This window comes from Trachypithecus francoisi, unplaced genomic scaffold (assembly GCF_009764315.1).
Source record: "Trachypithecus francoisi isolate TF-2019V2 unplaced genomic scaffold, Tfra_2.0 Lachesis_group12, whole genome shotgun sequence".
In the NCBI taxonomy this organism is placed as follows: domain Eukaryota; kingdom Metazoa; phylum Chordata; class Mammalia; order Primates; family Cercopithecidae; genus Trachypithecus; species Trachypithecus francoisi.
In genome coordinates this window covers 73,840,160-73,862,925 of record NW_022681457.1, presented here as the reverse complement: position 1 = coordinate 73,862,925, position 22,766 = coordinate 73,840,160, and the positions used below count along the sequence as shown (strand labels likewise).

The 22,766-nt window shown below is 37.5% G+C and overlaps 1 protein-coding gene across 4 annotated transcripts in view; it reads right to left on the bottom strand.

The window, feature by feature from the left end:
* The window catches only part of FAF1 (Fas associated factor 1), a 534,320-nt gene that overhangs the window by 104,797 nt on the left and 406,757 nt on the right, over positions 1–22,766 (bottom strand). For all 4 annotated transcript variants that reach the window (XM_033226429.1, XM_033226430.1, XM_033226428.1 and 1 more), the window contains one exon: positions 19,405–19,559. In XM_033226429.1, the coding sequence (XP_033082320.1) occupies positions 19,405–19,559 (155 nt within the window). The remainder of the gene's footprint in view (positions 1–19,404; positions 19,560–22,766) is intronic.

Genomic DNA, 22,766 nt, shown 5'->3' with positions numbered 1-22,766 from the left:
TGGTTCAGATGAAGTGCTGGGGAAAATCAGAGAAAGGAATGGGTGCTTAGAAGTCAGGGAGAACTTGATGATGTACGGTGCAACTCCTAGGACAGCTAGTAGAAGAAGAACCATCGTTTACTCACCTCTGCATTCCTAGCACCTACTATATTTATTGCATGAATGGGCCAATTCATGCTTCAATACTCTTTATCTTCACTATGACAATGTTGATTGTACAATCTTCCTTTTTCTCTTCCAACTACTTTTGAAATCAGTTTAATTCAAAGATAGTCAGTGTGAATAAGTTTCAGGGCCCTTTTCACTGTGTTTCCACCTCCACAGGTCACTTGAACCCTCAAAATAAGCAGGTGTTGGTCCACAAGTATATGATTCTAAACTTACTGTCTGATTTTTAGCAAACTGCACTTTTTATACAATTTCATCCTGTCTCCACCCACTGACGGAAAATTTGACTTAGAAAAGGTATAAAATATCCAAATATGAATATATTAGAGAAATTAGGAATTACGGCAAGCAGTATAGTATTGTGGGAAGAACAAAGACTATGGAGTTGAACAAATCTGATTTTGTAAATTAGCTGTTTCTTTCGATAATTTAAGGGCCTCAGCTTTCTCATCTATAAAACGAAGATAATGATACCTACTTTTGGAATTGGTCTGTGGATTAACAACTATTACTCCTTTTTCTTTCTTTTTGTGTGCTTCAGAGTGAAAATTGGTTTTTCCACCCCCATCTCTCCAAATTAAGGATATGGTGAAATGTTTCCTAAAATAAGTTACAGCACCAATCTCAGACTCAGATCACCAAACAGGAAGTTATTCTTTACACCATGCTTGCCACTGTATTATACTGCTGCATAACTTCTAGAATACGCACCAACATCATTGTAAGATAATGTCCTACTCAGAGCAGAGATTTAAAGTATATATATCTCTACTTTAAATCTATCTATATATTTAACATTGTCATGTTCTCTAATTTTTTCTAGCTGCCAAATTTAGAGACTTTGTTTTTGTTTTCATTTTTGGATTTTTTTAAAGGGATGGGGTCTCACTCTGTTGCCCAGGCTGGAGTGCAGTGGCATGATCATAGTTCACTGAAGGCTTGAACTCCTGGGCTCAAGTGATCCTTCTGCCTCAGCCTCCCGAGTAGCTGGGACTACTACAGGCATGCACCACCATGCCCAGCTAAGTTTTAAAAAAACAAAATTTAAGGCTGGGCATGGTGGCTCACGACTGTAATCCCAGGACTTTGGGAGGCTGAGGTGGGCGGATCACGAGGTCAGTTCAAGACCAGCCTGGCCAACACCGTGAAACCCCGTCTCTATTAAAAATACATAAAGTAGCCGGGCGGGATGGTGGGTGCCTGTAATCCCACTTACTCGGGAGGCTGAGACAGGAGAATTGCTTGAACTGGGGACGTGGGGGTTATAGTGAGCTGAGATCCCACCATTGCACTTCAGCCTGGGTGACAAAGCGAGACTCCATCTCAAAAATAAATAAATAAATAAAAATAAAAATAAGAGACACAGTCTTGTTATATTGCCCAGGCTGGTCACAAACTCCTGGGTTCAACGGATCCTTTTAAGTAACTGGGATTATAGGCATGAGCCACTGCGCCCAGACAAATTTGGACACTTCGTGATTTTATCATTATATAAAATGTTTCAGCATCATTTATTTCAGGGTTGGTTGGTTGCTCTTGGAACCCTGACATTTACACATAATGTCCTTATGTATTTGAAAACAACTATCACCCTAGTGGATATAAAAATGTGGGAGTGCATGGCCGGGTGCCGTGGCTCACGCCTGTAATCCCAGCACTTTGGGAGGCCAAGGCGGGTGGATCATGAGGTCAGGAGATCAAGACCGTTCTGGCTAACACAGTGAAACCCCATCTCTATTAAAAATACAAAAAAATTAGCCGGTCGTGGTGGCAGGCGCCTGTAGTCCCAGCTACTCAGGAGGCTGAGGCAGGAGAATGACGTGAACCCGGGAGGCGGAGCTTGCAGTGAGTCGAGATGGCGCCACTGCACTCCAGCCTGGGCGACAAAGCGAGACTCCGGCTCAAAAAAAAAAAAAAAAAAAAAAAAAAGTAGGAGTGCTTCAGTTGCAATCTCACCCACAGGAGGAAAGTCTTAACAGATAAGTGACCAGGAAAACAGAATATTGGCATCTTAGTCACTCATCAAAGCTTTCAAGCAAGAGCTGATTGTAACCCAGCATTTATTATGGCTCACTTGACACAGCTGATGTTTAACACAAAGAGTTGAATAGACAGGTTGACTGTGTAGGCTTTTCCTCTAAACTTTATATCTGTTATGAGTTAGGTAATCAAAAAGGAGTATTTAAGGATCACATCACCTAAACTCCCTAAAGAATTATCATTACTGAAAAAAAGATTAAATACAAAGCCCTCTGCTTTTACAGGGGATTCATATTTTAAAAATCTATTTAAAATAATCTGTCTTCTGCAAAACAACATAAGTTTATTGTCTATTACTTTTCCTATGGACTCTCAAATAAAATCATGCAACAAAATTGTCCCTTGACTTCAGTGTCAGGAAATCTTGAGAAGAACTATTATGATTCCATATGTCAGACGAGAACCATAAATGGTAAAATGTAAATGCTCTCAGGTGTATGATCTGGCACATAAGAGAAATACAATAAATATATATATAGAATGGACGATGAAAAAGTGATTATATGCCTAAGACATTTCCTTTCTCTCCTTTACCTACTGGAATTCTAGAGCTAAACTTCAACTCAGGTTCTTATAAATGTATCTATTTGCTACTTTTAATTGGTTTACATCCAATTTTATTTTTTATTTTCCTATTTTATATTGTATGTACAGAGATTATGAGATTATGTATAGAGATTATATCAATTTTTTTTTTTTTTTTTTTTTGAGACGGAGTCTCGCTCTGTCGCCCAGGCTGGAGTGCAGTGGCCAGATCTCAGCTCACTACAAGCTCCGCCTCCGGGGTTCACGCCATTCTCCTGCCTCAGCCTCCCGAGTAGCTGGGACTACAGGCGCCCGCCACCTCGCCTGGCTAGTTTTTTTGTATTTTTTAGTAGAGACGGGGTTTCACCGTGTTAGCCAGGATGGTCTTGATCTCCTGACCTCGTGATCCGCCCGTCTCGGCCTCCCAAAGTGCTGGGATTACAGGCTTGAGCCACCGCGCCCAGCCATATCAATTTTTTAAAGGAGGCAAACTGTAAATGCTAAATGGAAAAAAACCCCAGACAGATATACAGACAGAGAATATAACAGGAGCAAGAATTTTCCCAATTCAAGCACACTATATGGCACACAGTTATGGTACACAGTTTAATGGTATATAGTACACAGTATATGGAACACATATGGTACACATCTTAATGAATACTTTTTTTGGATAAAGAAATGAATAGATGGTAGAATGAATGAGACTGTAAAAAGCTAAAATTAATGATAATGAAATAACTATCATGAGGAATCTGTGTCCTTAAAAACATGTAAATACCATGATTTTAAAATGTATAAACCAGTAAACTTGCTCACAGTACCCTATAAAACTTTAAAAAGTCACTTAGAAAGATGGTTTATGAATAATTAGAATACAGTAGTGATGAACGGCAGGCAGCACAGGCCATTAGGAACATACTATTCCCAAAACTAACTGTGAGTTTCCTAGACTGAGAATGCATCAGTATTCCATAAGTTCTGACTATCCGGATTTCAGTAAGGCATATAAAAGGTGTTCCAAAAGATCCTTTAGATAAGATTCAGAAATACAGGATAAGGTAGATAAGTTCATTTCTCATCAAAATATTGAATCTATAGAATGCTACCAAATTGAGAGTGGTGTCAAATAGTTTACAGCTGGCTTTGTCCTGTTAACATTTTCATAAATATCTGAGACAAATAAAATATTTACATGTAGATAAATGCACTGAGCACTTACTCTGCACCAGACTTTAAAATCAATCATCCCATTTAATTCTAATAACTCTCTGAGGAATGTAGTTTTACTTCCATTTCATGGTATGACAACTGCAGGCCAGGTGTGGCGGCTCATGCTCGTAATCCCAGCACTTTGGGTTGCCAACGTGGGCGGATCACCTGAGGTCAGGAGTTTGAGACTAGCCTGGCCAACATGGTGAAACCCCGTCTCTACTAAAAATACAAAAAAATTAGCCAGGCATGGTAGCGTGAGTTTGTAGTTCCAGCTACTCAGGAAGCTGAGGCAGGAGAATCACTTGAACCTGGGAGGTGGAGGTTGCAGTGAGCTGAGATTATGCCACTGCAGTCCAGACCGGGCAACAGAGTGAGACTCTGTTTCAAAACAACAACAACAACAACAACAAAACAAACAAACAAAAAACTGTAGCTAGAGGGTTTAAGCAACTCACCCACAGTCATTATGGTGGCCTAGTGGCATAACTACAATTCCAATCCTGGTCTGAATAAATCTAAAGCTCATTTATATTCTTAATCATCATGATGTTCTAAATTCTTATAACATCAACAAATAATTATTTAGCATTTTAATAAGAAACAAAAGTGGAAAAGATTGATATAACTCTTATCCTTATAAGGCTTATATTCATTGGAAGAAATATAAAATAAATTTTAAAGTAATCAAAAGGAATGGCTTATTATGGAAAGTTCTAGGAGGGTGCTATGAAAAAGAATGATGGCGAAGCCTTCTCTAGAAAGGTTAATCAGACCTTTCTGAAGGAATATATAGACAGGACAGAAAAATGGGCTAATTTCTGTCTTTCTGATAACTTCTTTTATTCTCAAGCAATTAGTGGGGGAAGCTGGGAAGGAGAGGTAGAGAGGGAAACGATATATTTGTGGAATGAAGAGTAGTATGAAATAGATATCTCATTCAGGCAAAGAAAACTAACTAGAGAATCCCAAATCCCAGTAGGCTTGCCCAGCATTATTGTGTGCTTATTTGAAGCTTGTATTTATTTAAAAGAGAGAGGGAGAGAGAAAAAGGAGAAGAGAAGAGAAGAGAAAAGACAGTGTGATTTTCTCTAGCTGTGTTCAACTGCAATACAGAAGGTGAACAGGTGGGTCCAACAAAATGAGTGTAACAGAGAGAGTTTAAAGTATCACAAGAAAATTATAATGATGAACCTCAAAGTCTACATAGGATGAGGAATATGAAAATTGGATATAGGAAAGCGTAGATGGCGTGTGAGAAAGGTCAACAGATTGGAAGGCATGAGGAGATAAAAAAGTCTTTAGGACTAGTGATACCTGAACAAATAAATAGGAGTGGTAGGAAGTGGTGATCAGAGCCAGACGTTTGAAATAAAAATATATGAGGTGATATAGCTTCTATTAGTGACTCATCTAAATGTAAATACAAGGAAGAAGAAAAATTTTCTGGAGAACATGTCTAGGAACCGAGAGGATTATCAAGAATGATGACAGGAGTACAGATGATAAGGACTTAAGACTCATTTGTGGGTGATAAAACTTGTGAAGGTCAATAGACAGAATCTGAACCCCAAACAATCTTGTCGATCAACTGCATTAGTAAAGAATGGCAGAAATCTGGTTTAGCATCAACTCAAGTTGGAAAACAACAATGGGGTTTTAGTTGATTCCCTGAGTTCAACAGAAGCCCACAATAAAATTTCAGAATAGAACTGTGCATAGCACCAGACAAACCTCCTCTAGAGCACTGTGCTTGATCCCGGCACCTTCAGAAGGGGCTGAGCCTAGACACACTATCGTATGAAGAACAGTGAAAAGAACTAATTATATTTGGTAGGAAGAGGCAGGGAAAATAGGACTAATGAGAGCTAGGGTTACATTGATAAGAGGCTATTATAATGCAATAGAGAAGTTAGGCTTATATCAGGTAACTGCAAAACCAGAACCAAAAAGGATAAAGTTGTAGAAGTTCTCTATAGAAGAAGCATTTTAGTAAAGACATTTCCAGTTTTTAGAGCAGCTAAAAAAAAAAAAAAAAAAAAAGCTATCTTTTGAAGCTTTCATTTCCTTGTCTTGGCAATATTCAAGCACAGGCTGGAGCAACATCAGTTAAGCATGTTATAGAAAAAAAGGCCTGAGTGGCCGCCAGTTGTACTGCTAAGGACATGTCTAAACCCTAACGCTAAGATTGGGTGAATTTCACGTTTATTTGTTCCTCGACCAAAAGGTCCATGGACTTCCTTTATACCTCCTGCAGGACTTTGCACACTAGATAGATATCTAATACATTTCTGTTGCTGAATCATTCAGCATGGCAAGATCATGGGAAAAAAAGCATTACGTGGTAGAAAAGCACAGGTAGCACTGGGATTTATATCTGGTATAGCCATTGCAATGACCTCACAGAACCTCTCTGAGACACAGTTTCCTCACATGTGAGATGGGATCTTGCTATTTACCCTGCAGAATTGTGGAAAAGATTAAATTTTATATATATATATATATATATATATATAGAGAGAGAGAGAGAGAGAGAGAGAGAGAGTTAAGTTCACACATTTATATAGTATCTGACAATATAATTAATTAAGAAGGTACTTAATTAATTATTGTAGTTGTCATTATGTAGTTTGGATTTTTAAAAAGCAGTACGATAGTCTTGCTTTTAGCTACTGATAAACTTTTAACAGATATTCTTTGTTACAAAATGAAAGAGGTAGAAAATTCCTGTCGTCTTCTTCACTACACCTCACTAAAATCACTCTGATCAGATTATCACAAACTGGTAAGGGTAGCATGCTTATGCTATAATCTGATATATTATATCAAACTTCACCAAAATTTATTTTAAAAATGAACCCTTGCTTACCTCACATTTTTCTACTGAAAACAATTGTATCCAAGTCAGAATATTACAGACAAAGGTCTCAGGTCAAATAGGTGAGTCACTCTCTTTTCATAGATGAAAAAGATCTGGAAATGTTACACTACTTGTCTAATATCATCTTGTTTTTCATATTTCCAGCCTGACTGAGCCTTACTTCTTAATTGCTCTACATTCTATGATGACTGACATCTGTCTGTCTGCATAAACAATGAGAAAACAGTTGTATTGAAAATCATACTTTCCATGAGCCCAGGAAACCAGCCTGAGCAACATGGTGAAACCAGTCTCTACAAAAAATAAAAATAAAATAAAAAAATAAAAATAATAATAATACAAAACAAATTAGCTGGCTATGGTGGCATGAGCCTGTAGTCCCAGCTACTTCAGTCAGGAGGCTGAAGTGAGAGGATCACTTGAGCCCAGGTGGTCGAGGTTGCAGTGAGTCGAGATCGTGCCACTGCACTCCAGCCCAGGTGACAGACTGAGACACACACACACACACCCCAGGACCCTGACACACACACACGCCCCAAAATAAAACCCAAAAGCTTCTAAAAAGCTTCTGCATAGCAAAAGAATGGGAGAAAATACATCTGACAAAGGATTACTATCAAGAATCTGCAAGGAACTCAAACTTGAGCCACCGCGCCCGGCCACATTTTTCAAAAGAAGATATACAAATGGCCAATAAACATGAAATAATGTTTATCCCTAATCATAGGGAAATGCAAATTAAAACCACAAGATACCACCTTACACCAGTCAGAACAGCCATTATTAAAAAGTCAAAAAATAATAGATGTTGACACAGATGCAGTGAAAAGGAACTCTCACACACTGTTGGTGGGAATGTAAATTATGAAAAACAGTATTCAGATTCCTCTAAGAACTAAAAGTAGATCTACCATTGGATCCAGCGATCCCACTACTGAGTACCCAAAGGAAAAAAAGGTCGTATCAAAAAGATACCTGTATGCATATGTTTATTGCAGCACAATTCACAATGGCTAAGATATGGAATCAACCTAAGTACCCATTAACCAATGACTGGATAAAGAAAATGTGGTACGGGCCGGGGCGCAGTGGCTCACACCTGTAATTCCAGCACTTTGGGAGGCCGAGGCGGGCGGATCACGAGGTCAGGAGATCAAGACCACGGTGAAACCCCGTCTCTAAAAAATACAAAAAATTAGCCGGGCATGGTGGCGGGCGCCTGTAGTCCCAGCTACTCGGGAGGCTGAGGCAGGAGAATGGCGTGAACCCAGGAGGCGGAGCTTGCAGTGAGCCGAGATTGCGCCGCGCCACTCCACTCCAGCCTGGCAACACAGCGAGACTTCGTCTCATAAAAAAAAAAAAAAAAAAAAAAAATTTGGTATATATACGTATGGTATGTGTATAGATACATGGTGTACATATATATATGGTATGTGTATATCTTATATATATAGTGTGTGTATATATAATGGAATACAACTCAGCTATAAAAAAAGAATAAGGTCTTCTGCAACAACTTGGATGAAATTGGAGGTCATCATGTTCTCACAAGTGGAAGCTAACTATGGTTATGCAGGGGCCTATAGAGAGGTATAATAGACAGTGAAGACTCAGAAGGGGGAAAGTAGGAAGGAGGTAAGGAATGAAAAATTACCTATTGGGTACAATGTACATTATCTGAAAGACAGGTATACTAAAAACCCAGATTTCAACACTATACAATTCATCCATGGAACTAAAAACCACTTGTACCCCTAAATCTATTGAAATTTAAAAAGAAAATTGGTCAGGCACAGTGGCTTATGCCTGTAATCCCAGCACTTTGGGAGGCTGAGGTGGACAGATTGCATGAGCTCAGGAATTTGAGACAAGCCTTGGCAAGATGGTGAGACCCTATCTTTATAAAAAGATACAAAAATTAGCTGGATGTGGTGGTGTGCACCTGTAGTCCTGGCTACTTGGGAGGCTGAGGTGGGAGGACTGCTTGAGCCTAGCAGGTTGAGGCTGCAGTAAGCTGAGACTGTGCCACTGCATTCCAGCCTAGGCACCAGAGCAAGACCCCTGTTTCAAAAATAAAATAAAATAAAATAAAATAAAATAAAATAAAATAAATAAAAAATAAAATAAAATAAAATAAAATAGAAAATCAGTTTTCTTTAAGAACAGCAACTGACACATTTTAATATATATGAGTCTGCTTCAAGAACTAACAAGTTAATACATAGCTTTCCTAATAGCCACATAATAAAATTTGTTGCTGAGACAGTAAATTATTTGAGAGCTGCTCAGAGAATCCAGTAGCTCATTTATTACTGGGACTGGGCAATGTAATTTTTCAGATTTGAGGTACGGCAATCAAGGCTTTTTTATTTTTCACATGACCTTGCCTCATTCCTTCCTTAGCTGAGGTGTGTAGAAAAGTATTTGCTGAAAAGGACTTTCTTGGTGCTCATCATGTATTGAGGGAAAAAAAAAGCACATGAAAGCAATCTATTTAGGATTCTTAAACTGTTGCTGTAGCTACAGACTGAGTTAGTCAATAGTGGATAAACTGTCAAATGGCTTTTAAAAAGTCTTTATAGTTAACTCTGTTCTGAATAATACAAAACTATCTGTCACTCCTCTACTACCATAATGCTATTAAGTACAAAGACACAAACATATTCTTGAGGAAAGGACACCAAATCCATTCTTTAATAATTACCTGAACACATCAGAAACAGGATTCCACCCTACTCTCCAATTCCAGACTAATAGAAACTTTCCTTTTTTTGGTGGTATATTTGGCAGATTAGAACATTAAGATTTTTGGGCTTTCAAATATCTTTTGGCATCTATGTAGACTGACAAGCAAACACTGTAAAATATGTCAGAGGAACCAAATTACTTATGTGGTTTTATGTCACTGAACTAACATGTTTCTTTTATAATTTCTCTGACTGTTTTACTATCAGTATTTATAGAAGAAGAGAAATGTGCTACGAATTTCAATGGCATAGGGGATATGATTTAGTAAAAAGTCTGCTAAAATATCATCAATATAAAAATTATTAATGAGAGCAGTTAAGGAAACAAATCTTTTCAGACCTTTTTAATTTCAGGCAAGAAGAAAAGCAAAATACATGATGGCATATATATAAGACATTTCACTTCATAAATATTCATTCATTCATTCATTCATTCACATACAGCGTCTTGCTCTTTTGCCTAGGCTGGAGTGCAGTGGTGCAGTCTTGGCTCACTGCAACCTCCGCTTCCCAGGCTCAAGCACCCTCCCAAGTAGCTGGGACTATAGGCATGTGCCACCACGCCCGGCTAGTTTTTGTATTTTTAGTAGAGACAGGGTTTCACTATGTTGGCCAGGTTGGTCTTGAACTCCTTGCCTTAAGTGATCCGCCTGCCTCAGTCTCCCAAAGCACTGGGATTACAGGTGTGAGCCGCCGCACCCAGCCCAAATATCTTATTTTTAGAATAAGATATTTATCTTATTTTTGGAATTTGTTTCATTAGATTACTCATGTTTTATATCAATATAAAAACCGTATGTTCTAAAATACAAGCATAACCAGCTATTGGGAGTAACTATTTGCATATAACTACACATGAATACACTGGTGGGGGTGGGGGGACAGGTTACAGAATGGGGAAGGATTTAGCAACAGATCACAAACAGGGAAAGGTCTGAAATTAACCTCAAACTTCATCTTGAGACAGTGATGATTCTTTTAATTCTGTGACTCTCATAATCAAGATACCTAGAATATTCAAAGAATATTCAAAACACAGAGTAATTGGGAGATGACCAAGGAGAACACCAACAGACTTATAAGAAAGATCTAGTGCATGAGAAAAATAGAATTTGACAGAAACTTAAAATGTTATTATTTTGGAATGGCTTGCCAATAATACCACCTTTGTATCTTAGCTTCTGACAACAGTTTTCACAGGCTATTTATTGACAGCTGTATCTGAGTTAAGTGCGTATTTCCTGAATAGCATTAATTAGATTAGTGCAGAGGAAAATGGGCTCTTTTTTTAAAAAACAAATGCTTTGGTTCAAATACAATGCATGTGCAACCAGGCAGTTGTAACTATAGTACTAGGTAGGAGTGTGGGAAGTATCCAAATCAGAGTAAAAAAGGCTCATAAATTGGTAATTTTAAATTATCTCAAAGAACATTTTTAAAAGGATAATCTATTTTGGCCAGGCGAGGTGGCTCATGCCTATAATCCCAGCACTTTGAGAGGCCGATGTGAGCGGATCACCTGAGGTCAGAGGTTCGAGATCAGCCTGACCAACAAGGTGAAACCCCATCTCTGCTAAAAATACAAAAATTAGCCAGGCGTGGTGGCAAGCACCTGTAGTCCCAGCTACTTGGGAGGCTGAGACAGGAGAATTGCTTGAACCCAGGAGGCAGAGTCTGCAGTGAGCCAAGATCATGCCAATGCACTACAGCCTAGGTGACGCAGCAAGACTCCATCTCAAAAAAAAAAAAAAAAAAAAGGATAATCTGTTTTAAAAAAAGAATGTTGAATGTACTATAAAGAGTTTAGCCATCAACTACATAGAGACTGGCTTGTTCTCAATTGTAAGAGGCCATCACTTTTATCCATTCCCCCTTTCCTTTCCTTTCAGTACTATTAGGAAACTATTCACAAGTGTACCCTTGGACAATGCTGAGCAGTAATTATGACTTGCTGACAAAGAGATATGAACAATTACTGAGCCCATTTTGAAACCCTACACTAATAAAGTCATTAGATGCTGCCCTAGCCATGATCTCTCTAAAAGCTTCTGAAGTTACAAGAACACACAGCATTGTTTGCAGGGACAATTGCTGCTGGCAGAACGCAAACCTTGAGTTAAACCATGCTGCAAATTGATCTTGACATTCTGTTAAGACCGCCACTAAAAATCAAAAGCAGAAGAGAAAAGGAGAAAATGAGTGGGTAGGATGTAATCATGGAACAGGAGGGGGTTCCTCCTCACCTTCTCTCCTCCCTCTTCACAAAACAAACCAGGGAGAAAATGACAAACTCTCCTGGTGTTTTGGAACCTTCATTTTAAAGCATTAATTAAACCCTTGACCTGGGATGTTTAGGATGGCAATACACTTCCTTTAAAAGTACTGGGAGGAAAATGTTGCACAAAGGGAATAAAGAAGTTTGGGGAAAATTATATGGAAATCTGGCATGAAGGCGCTCCTGAAGTCTTAGTACCCTGACCACAACATGTTCATCTGTTTTATCAGCTACTTCTGCAGAATCCATATTTGTACCTAGGGTAGCAGCTGGAAATTAATACTCCTGTGTCTCCCATGCAGACTCCACACCTGGGCTATATTTGCAGGATCAAATGGAAGTATAGGGTTAGAGTAACATGGTCAGCAAGGCTTCAGCCAGGCATGAACCACTGAGTAGTTTGGAATTAAGGGTAAGCCACTGTGAATATGGCTAATTACTGAGATGGAAAGTACATGTGAAGACAGCTTACTGATAATAAGTGCTTTAAGTCAATTAACTCTTGCCAAAGATTAAGTAATGTGGAAAACTATCACTTGAATATTAAGCCTAACAAGTACCTGTCAGCACAGCAGCGGAAGTTTGCAGTGACCTGAAATACCACACCCAAGGGCATTAAGTTCAAAAGCTAATATTGATAGGCACAGAATTCTGTCTGTGAATATTGGTATTAAATGTGTGTACAAAATTTAATACAATGCTATGTATATGTTACATGCAACCTGTGTAACCCAAGCACTACTGGCAACTCCTGGGGAAATGTTTACAACTACTCTGAACACTGCTTAGAAATAGTGTGCAATGCCTGATTTAACACTTAGTAGCATGTACACTGATGTGCAAAACATTTTCATCTCAGGTACTTACATAAGCAATTCATTTTCCAGCACTCATAGCTAGCTGATTACCCAGTTCGCACTATTCCAGTGAAATTCAATGTTTGATTCTAAGTGTTCTAAAATTAGATAATCTAAACCGGCACCTATATTTGCTTTGTGGACCCTCCTATGCAGAACAAGAGATACCCGCTAACCCACTTATTACTGGTTAATACTGGCGGTTCACTGAGTCACATATGTGATGTGGCTTTCCTTGATGAAGCAACTTCAGCTAAGAATCCACAGCTCAGCCTGGAGGGCACAGCCTTTATGGAGGGACAGATTAATACTCACTGTGCTGGTGCTTTACATAGTACTATCTATGGTTAATTCTGATGGTGTTCTAATAGAACATGTCTGAATGCTTGGTCTCTTCCACCATGTAGCCAGTCTAGCACTCCGGGCCTGGGGACAGGTTTATAATCAATTCTCCCACCATTGTAGAAGGTTCAGTACCATCCCAGAATGGTCCAATTTGGGAGACCAATTACTTCTGGGGTATCACAGAGGCTTGGTGAAGTCTGGGGAAGAAACTCTGCAACCAGGATGAACTCATCTGGGTTGGAATTCAAGCCACTTTCCAGATGGCCTGGGAGCACCTGAGACACATGGGCTTACACCATCATATTCTGAGACCCTACAATGCCAGCAGTAGACCAAGTATCCAATCTGAACATTTTTAATTCATTCTGTAAGGAGAATGAAGGTTTTAGTACCATATATTAGTACCATTAGTGGCTACAGGGGAAGATCACACAACTAGAGGAATGTAGCTGCATTTCCAATGTTCTTGCCATTACCCAAATTAGTACTCTCTTGTTATTTTTCAATAAGCCTATTAGAGATTATTTATTATCAATATAGTACTTACTCTTTAAAAGGTAATTATGGCCGGGCACAGTGGCTCATGCTTGTAATCCCAGCACTTTGGGAGGCCGAGGTGGGTGGATCATGAGGTCAGGAGTTCGAGACCAGCCTGGCCAATGTGGTGAAACCCCATCTCTACTAAAAATACAAAAATTAGCCAAGCATGGTGGCGTGCACCTGTAGTCCCACCTACTCGGAAGGCTGAGGTGGAAGAATCGCTTGAACCTGGCAGGTGGAGGTTGCAGTGAGCCGAGATTGCGCTACTGCACTCCAGCCTGGGTGACAGAACAAGACACCATCTAGGATGGACGGACGGATGGACGGAAGGAAGGAAGGAAGTTACTTGTGTAAAGCAATGGAATTACAGACACAGCTCCCTCAGGGAGCTGACAACCTAGCAGGGAGATAGACAATGACCATACAATGTAATGAGTGCTATTAGTACAAGTTAGTATAGATATATTATGGGAGCACACAGAATATGCCTTTTAACCCTGACTGAGGCAAGAGAAGGATGGGGAGAGGCGAGGCTTCCTGGAAGTGATATCTGTCCTGAATTTTAAAAAATTATTCTTTCATAGCTAAGCACTCATTCATTAAGAATACATTGTACTAACAATATTTTTATTGTATTAGTTAAATCTATGATGGTTTTCTACATGATATATATCCAAAGAATATCTTATCCCTGCTTCACTGTCTGCTTGCAGACATATGCCAATGCTAGGATGAATCATTAACAAAACAACTTCTTTGGATTTGTCCATGCTGGCTGGTTGACCTTAATTCTCAATCTGGTTCAGATTATAGAGGATTATATTAGCTGGCCAGCTCTCTCTATTCCTTCTCTCCTCAATTATTTCAACCACTGACCCTTTGTTCCCCATACATAATTATGAGGTTTTAAACACCAATGCCCTTTAGTAAAGAATAGTAAAATCTGCCACCCAAAAGACTAGGAATGCTACTATGGTAATATAAAATCTCTAAATAGAAAAGAGTAAAGTTCTAACTTCATCTTTCTGTATATCATCTCTTTCAAATCCCTCTTTGACCCCATTGTGTACAGCAAGTCAGTATAAAGTTCATCTATATGCCTAAAGTACCTTATACATACTTCATATTATATATTAGCTCTTATGTCTGTTTTGCCTACTAGACTATGAGTGTTTTGAGGGTTAGGATTGTGTCTTGTTCCACCTTTCATTCTCAGATGACAGCACGATTCCCGTTTCATATTATTCAGTGTTATTCAATGAACAAACATAACAAACACAGTTGGTCTTCTGCATCTGTGGGTTCTGCATCTGTTGATTAAACTAGCCAAGTATCAAAAATATTCAGAAAAAAATTGTGTCTATACTGAACATGTACACTTTTTTCTTGTCTTTATTACCTAAACATACAGTATAACAACTATTTACACAGCACTTACATTGTATTAGGTATTATAAGTAATCTAGAGATGACTTAATGCAGACGGGAGGATGTGCATGGGTTATATGCAAATACTATGCCATTTTCTATCAGGGACTTGAGTATCTGTGGATTTTGGTATCTGTAGGAGGTCCTGGAAACAATCCTGTATAACTATGAAGTGATTTACAGGATCTGCTTGTTTACTGTTACCTATCTGTTTTTGGCTCTTTCTTTTACAGGTAAATCCTACTATTTCCATCAGAATTACTGGTCAAACCAGTATTTCAGAAATTAGAACAGGGCATAGTGTCACATGCCTCTACTTCCAGCTACTTGGAAGGCTGAGACAGGAGGATTGCTTGAGGCCAGGAGTTTCAGGCTGCAGTGCACTATGATTATGCACTCCAGCCAGGGCAACATAACGAGACCCTGTCTCTTCAAAAAAAAAGAAATTATACCTTTAGCACTTCTCAAGACTACCAAGGGCTTCCTGTCATTGCTTTAAGAATGGCTCTGAAATCCAACTAGACATCGTGGCCCAGAAGACTGCAGAATATTTTCCAAGGAAAAAACCTCCTATTTAGATATGCAATATTGAAATTATAAGCAACATTCTTAGATGGAAATAAATGCATATATTTATTTGCTAAATGCTTTCTGCGTTTCTTTTTCCTAGAATTTAAAAAAGTGCCATGTTTACTGAAACCAACAAAATGAATAAGCCTTTCCAGGAGATCACAATTTAGTAGGGGAGATGACAGACATTAATCATTACAGCTAAAGTTTCATGTCTCAGTTCATATTTGGAATGTTCTAAGATCAACTTAAGAACTATTCCAACATATTTTATACACAGTGGGCTGGAAAATCTAAGTATTCAACTAAGAAACAAGGTAATTAGAATCATTTAAGAGGTGTAAAAATCCAAATCATCAACATCACAGGGGTTATGACATTTTATAGAAATGTTTCTTTCTTTATTCCAATTTGTTAGAGAAATTAGGAAATTTAATTTATAATAGCAAGTGATACTCATATTCTGGTGACTTCACCAAAGCATTCACTTAGTTTTATATCCTTCACTTATCTCCTACACACATGAGAGAGCCATAGTAAACTGTGACTAAAGAACTAATGCCTCTATAGGCTTAATCAGAGTAATCCTTAAGCAAAAGTATATCTGCTTGGCAAGTCTCTTCCTATTTTGGATATCAACATCCTCAGCTATAACATCAGGTAGTAGCCCTAGAAAACCACTAAGAAAACATCCAAATAGCTTACAGGTCCAGGACTCTCTAAATTTTTATGGCCAGTGTGAACTAGGTTAACCAGATATGGGACCAGGCAAGTTATTAACCAGGAATTTATTTCCAAACTTACATCTATCATAAAAAAATAACAGTTAAAAGGAAACCCACAACAACAAACTTACTTGTGATGCCTAGAAATCTCTTCTGTATTTCCATATATTAATATGTCCCCATTTCAGCTTACAATATGCAAATGATGGCATAATACTTTTTGACATGTACCCCATGGATCAATAAATATTAGTGCAAGCAGTTGTCTACCGAATCGAGAGTGAAAGCTTGAGGTTTTGTTACTCCAAGTTAAAAGCATCTAATGAGTGACACAATCAGTTTTCATGATAAACACCTCTGGATAAATGTGGTGTAAAAATCCAAGAAAGATAATACAGTAGGAAACCCAATTAGACAATTTTATTTTGATGAATCTATGATATGATAGGTGGCAAGAAAATTGTGGTTAAGTTAAACCTCCCCCTTTTTTTTTTTGAGACGGAGTCTCGCTCTGTCACCCAGGCTGGAGTGCGGTGGCGCTATCTCCACTCACTGCAAGCTCCGCCTCCAGGTTCACGCCATTCTCCTGCCTCAGCCTCCGAGTAGCTGGGACTACAGGCGCCCGCCACCACGCCCGGCTAATTTTTTTTTTTTTTTTGTATTTTTGGTAGAGACGGGGTTTCACCGTGTTAGCCAGGATGGTCTTGATCTCCTGACCTCGTGATCCGCCCGCCTGGGCCTCCCAAAGTGCTGAGATTACAGGCATGAGCCACCGTGCCCAGCCTAAACCCTTTTTTTGAGCACAATAAACCAGCCTAATCAATTATCTTACAGTTTCATATGTCAAAGTCAACTGCTTTTTGGGAATATGTCATTCTAATGAATTTTCACCTTGTGTTTATAAAATGTGTATTTTCCCATTTGCCTTAATGATAATAATGATGGATCAAAAGTAGTTATGTAATTGTATTTGTTACTTTTTTAAAATCACTTGCTTTTTAATTTTCTGATATTTTTAAAAAACTTTTATGTCTGGAGGGTACATGTGAAGGTTTGTTACATAGGTAAATTGGTGTCAAGGGTGTTTGTTTTACAGATAATTTCATCAATCAGGTATTAAACTCAGTACCCAGTGATTATCTTTTGTTACTCTAAAATAGAGAAATATAATACCTTTTACATTTGTAATATGGACAGAACTATTAATAGATTTTAAGTAAGTATGTCAAGTATCTTAAATTATAGAAATCATCCCATTCCCCTATTGCCCCATTTGTGGTTCCTATAAATGTTTATTACATTGAATTCCTAGATGTTCCTATTTTCAATCTTTAATATTACCTTTTACAAATTTTCATGACAGATACTTAATTCAAAATGTAGACTGAAATATCCTATCATACTTAATAGTCAGTTCTGCAGTTCATTGAGAAATAGCTCTAAAGCCTTAAACAACACCTTTATTTAGTGTTTTTAAAAAAGTGTCATAAGGAGTTAATAGGACACAGCTGTACTGGCTCTTGCTAATAAGCAGCTTCTGTCGCTTTGGTCACCACAGGTGTCTCTGTAACCTGCAAACTCTTATTACTAGTGTATCAAAGTTGTGCTACTTAACAGACTTCTTTAGTAAAACATAACAAAGCAATTATATGGCTGTTGATTGCCAGTCATAAAAAAAAAAACCCTCAAACACTGTTTTTCAAAAGAAACTACACTGCAATTTTTTGTCATTGTAAAATAAAAGGAACTAAGGAATTAAATGGAGGATAGAACAAAATAACAGCAGGTAGCCCACTGAACTTAGCCACTACAGATGGTTTAGAAATAGTGTTTCCTTCTCCATCAAGTTGTGGATAAAAGGAAAGGAGGAGATTCCTTACTGCCAGTGAATGGCAAAAGATTTAACCAAGTCTCCAGTCTCTGTATTTTGCCTCATGAAAGACCTTCGATGTGGCATTTTTATCTGTTTGTGGCACTGCTTTTCATCACCTTTAACTGAGTGTGAATAATAACCTGATTTAATTTAAACAAATACAGGTGCTAAAGATTCTTTATTTATGTATAGCAGGGAACATTTCCAAGGCAAAACGAAGTCATCTCATGAAATTTCCTAACCATTTGCTTAAAGAAATGAAGTATTAGATTAGGAAATAGCTTCAACATTATTTTGCTTACATTTAAGGAAAGAATCATGTTCTTTTCTGATTCAGATTAAATAAAACAAAGTCTGAATGATGACCAAAATTCAGTAAGCCATAAAGTAACAAAAAGACAAATCAGATGGTTTCTAATTGTTCTATAATCATTAAAATTAGGTAACTATAATATGCTTGTCTTGAAATGAATTAATTTAATCTCCCATTCATAAATCAGCAATCTGTGATTACGATTGTGTTAACACACCCAAAGTAGTATCATGGGATGTTATAGACACATGTGTAATTAAACATGATGAAATATATTTCAGATGGGAAACTAAAATAGGCAAAATATGAAGAATTGTTAATCAGTTACAGATACTATGATTAAAAAACTAAGTAAACTCATCCTGACAACTAGGAAAGGAATTTTTTTCCCTATTGAGAATATGGATGTATTGTTGGCTGTGTGCAAAAGAATGTGTGCAATAAAGCGATTACATCAATTAGCATATGCTAGAGTTAAGCTATTACCAACTCCATTGGACTTGTGCAGAAAGTCCTGCCCTCTTCACTGAAGTTATTAAAAAATAAACTTACTACTAAGATTATATATTAGACTTGTTTTGCCTTTTCTGAACATCATTAAAAACATTAGTTTTCTCTAAAAGTTCAAAAATATATTAGAAATGTCTGTTGCATTGCAAAAATAAGATGAGAAATATATTTTTATTTTCAGGTTATGCTTGAATTTAAAAAGTTTTTATAAGTTAAGGTATATTTTCACAATTGCAAATAACTGCATGTGTTAGCTGCAATGAGCAGCTTTTGTCTAATAAAATGCAATGGTAGAGAGTTTAATGCTGAGGATGAAAAATGTTTATGATGATGACAAACATAATGATTTTTTTTTAATAGAAGCTCAACTTATAACTTGTGAACAACAGTATTACCTTGCTCTGTTGGAGTCCTTTGTCAGATCCCAAGCCCAGGTTATAAAATTTTGACTCAGATAAGAAACAATGGATTCAGCACAAAGCATTTGTGAGCAGAAGACATTGGTTAATACACTTTCATCATGGTGGAGGTAGATAGCAAGAAGCTTTCTCTGAAAAGAGGAGAAAAATCTGGTCAATTAAGATATCCACTAATGTAAGATTTCTTAAATTTTAGACAGGCATAATTAGTCTATGTGAACAGCAAAGACAAAAATTAAATGCTATTCCCTAAAAGAGTACTTTACATTGTGGAGTTCCTAAAGCATCTAAAATATCAAAAAATTTTACTTCCCTACACTTGAAAAAGGCTAGGATGATTATATCTAATTTTTCAGACTGCTATTGCAGATTTCTGTTAACATGTGCAAGCCTATCTCAAACGAAGTTGCAACAGAATTGTATTTTGCTTAAAGAAAATGGATTTACTATTCTTTTTATTTCATAGATATATGTAAAGAAAAATATTAACTTTGAACTGTTCAACAATACAGAGAAAAAAATTCATTGAAACAGAATGACAAAATTCCTCTTACATATTTTTTATGGTTTTAATCTGAACAATGGATAGTCTCTTCCATTTGAAAGGAAAAGGTCTGAAATGAAGTTTTCTTTTTGTTCTATAGATAATTTTAAAGTCCTTAATGTGTTCCCATATTAAGCCCTTATTTAACAGCATATAACATATAATTGCCATATGAAGAGATAGAAAAATATTCAGTTCACATGCATTCTTTCTAGTTTATATTTCAGAAAATGTCCACTGTGGCTTTTCATACAGAAAATTATTATTTCCCTTTTGCCATAATAAAAGTTGCTTTTAATAAATGACATTTGGTCTCCTAAATGTGTCTTCTGTCATAGTTGGATACTCAACGCAATAATTAAAACTAAAAACTGAAATTGAACAAGGTAATAAGTATAATAAAAACAATGGGTATAAGTAGCCATTGATGGTTTGCAACATGTTAGCTTTACCAAAAATGACTATAATGATTAAAGAGCTTAAATTGTTGACTACCTTCTTGGTAGTCAGTTCTTGAAAGAACTGAGTTTAACAATACTCACAATTACCAGGGAAAGGAAAGATAAAATTTTATGGTAAAGACAACATACAAACCAATCTTTGAAATTCTGTCAAAGGAAAATTTCAGGGAAGCTTAGTATCTTTCCCTTTATGTTAAATAAGAATGTGATGACAGCAAATGAAAATCTGCTGTGTGGGATTCTGAACAAAAGAAGGAAACTTACAGAAAAATATAAGGCTCATGCTGATGAAAGGCTAATGAAATCTGACGTTAGGAATTATCTTGATAAATAATCCAAATAATAGTAACAGTAATCATCATTAAAATTATTTCTTACAAAGGTAAACTTTATAATAGATGAGAGTAGCCACAGTTAGGTAGATTAAGATTCTAAAAGCATCTACTACGAATAGGAGACACTGTTACTTTCACAAACGTTATCTACTTTAATTTCCAGAATAAATCTTTAACACAGCATCCTTAACCCCAATAGCATATGAGGAAACTGAGGTTTAGAAAGCGGACTTGTTCCAAATGTCACAGCTAGTTAGTAAGTAATACGAGGATTGGCTCCCAGCTTGTCTAACTCCAAGTCCAAGTAAGTATTTTTTCTCTGATACTACAGTGGTAGCAGGGAAATCAACCACACTGTAGTCAAGGCTTGTGGAAGTACTCATATAGCACAAGGATGCCAGACTGCTTTGGACTGAGACTCAGAGACAGCTTTTAATGGGAATAAGGGCAGGACTCCTGGGTATAAGTAGCTCAGCCGATCCCACCCTGCTTCTATGTGTTAATTCATTTATTCATTCATTCAATAAGCATTTGTTGAAATACTCTTTGTGTCAGGCTCAGCAGGAAGCAGTGGCAATAAAATGATGAACAAGAAAGACTTGGGGTTTCTTCATCTATGTTGATGTCTGCAGAGAACAGTATCAGGCTTCTAGGAAGTTTGTAATCAGATACATTGTTAGAGAGATACTTATCTAGTAAATTCCTACTCATCCTATAAGGCTCAAAAAAAAAAAAAATGCCTCTATGAAACCTTCCCTGATTCCCTCAGGCAGTTAAGAGCTTCCTTTCCTGGGTCTCTATCTCTTTCTATTAGTATTACAATTGTTTACCAGTTTCCCTTCTAGACTAACTTTCTCAAGAGAGAGAATGAGGTCTCTTTCAGTCTTCTTTGCGTCTTTAAACTAGCATGGGTCCCAGCCTGTTTGATGAAAGAAACAAGAACACTGATACGAGCCACAGCCCCTTGGCAAAAAAGATACCCCATTGCAGTGGCAATGCAAAATCAGTTTTAGTAAATGAGTCAAGAATTCTGACGCTTTAGGCAAAGTAACGTGAACCTGGCACCATTAACAAATTCAGAGCTCTTCTTCTTAGGAGCTCTCTAACTGAATAGACAGAGGGATGTCAACCTCTAATTCAGCTTGATCGTTTCTCAGCAACTACATTTAATGAGACACTGGGAACAAGAGAGCTGTCCACTTTTAAATCAGCATATTTCTAACTAAACAGTGGCAATGGCTAAATCTTTAAAATGCCTATTTCTCTCAAGAACACTGCAATGGAACATTTAGACTTTGGGAAAGAGATTAGTGATTTACATTGCTATCTCACTGATTTAATTTAAATGCTCTTCTAAACCAAACACACATGCGCCGAAGAGGCTACTAAGAAATCCAACATGCAGAGTTCTCTATAAGTGCAGCCGACAGTGTTGACTGAAACTAAACTTGGAAATCCAGGGCACTAATGCACAATATCAAGCAATAAAACAGCATCTCTTTGGCAATATTTAATTTAAAAAAGAAGAAAGAGGCAGGCGAAGATCAGGCACTGTCTGTTTTGGAGGATCAACCATTCTGCATTTCAAAGCATTGGTCCCTGCAATATCCAGGTTACTGTGCTAGAATCTCGACTATTATATCGCAGTTGTGAGAGGGAGGGCAAAGATGTGTTTACTCAGTGATTAGGCCCTTAGAATAAGCCTCTAGCTCCTAGAGAGACAGCTCACCACTTATTCATTTGGGCCAATTCACAAAGCCTAGGAAGATTAAACATCCATGCTGAGAAGACAAGCGAATGCAGACGGTGAAAAAGAAATAAAAATTCTTTAAAAACTCTGAGATGACTTCATTATTTTTCCACAAGGAAACTTTAGGAAAGTGTTTAGTTAGAGAAAAACCCACATTGACCTCTCTCTAAACCCTTAATCTTTCCTTTGTGGTAGCACTGCTTTGTGGTAAGCGACTGGCTCGCCTCGCCCCTCTTTTCACTGGAAGC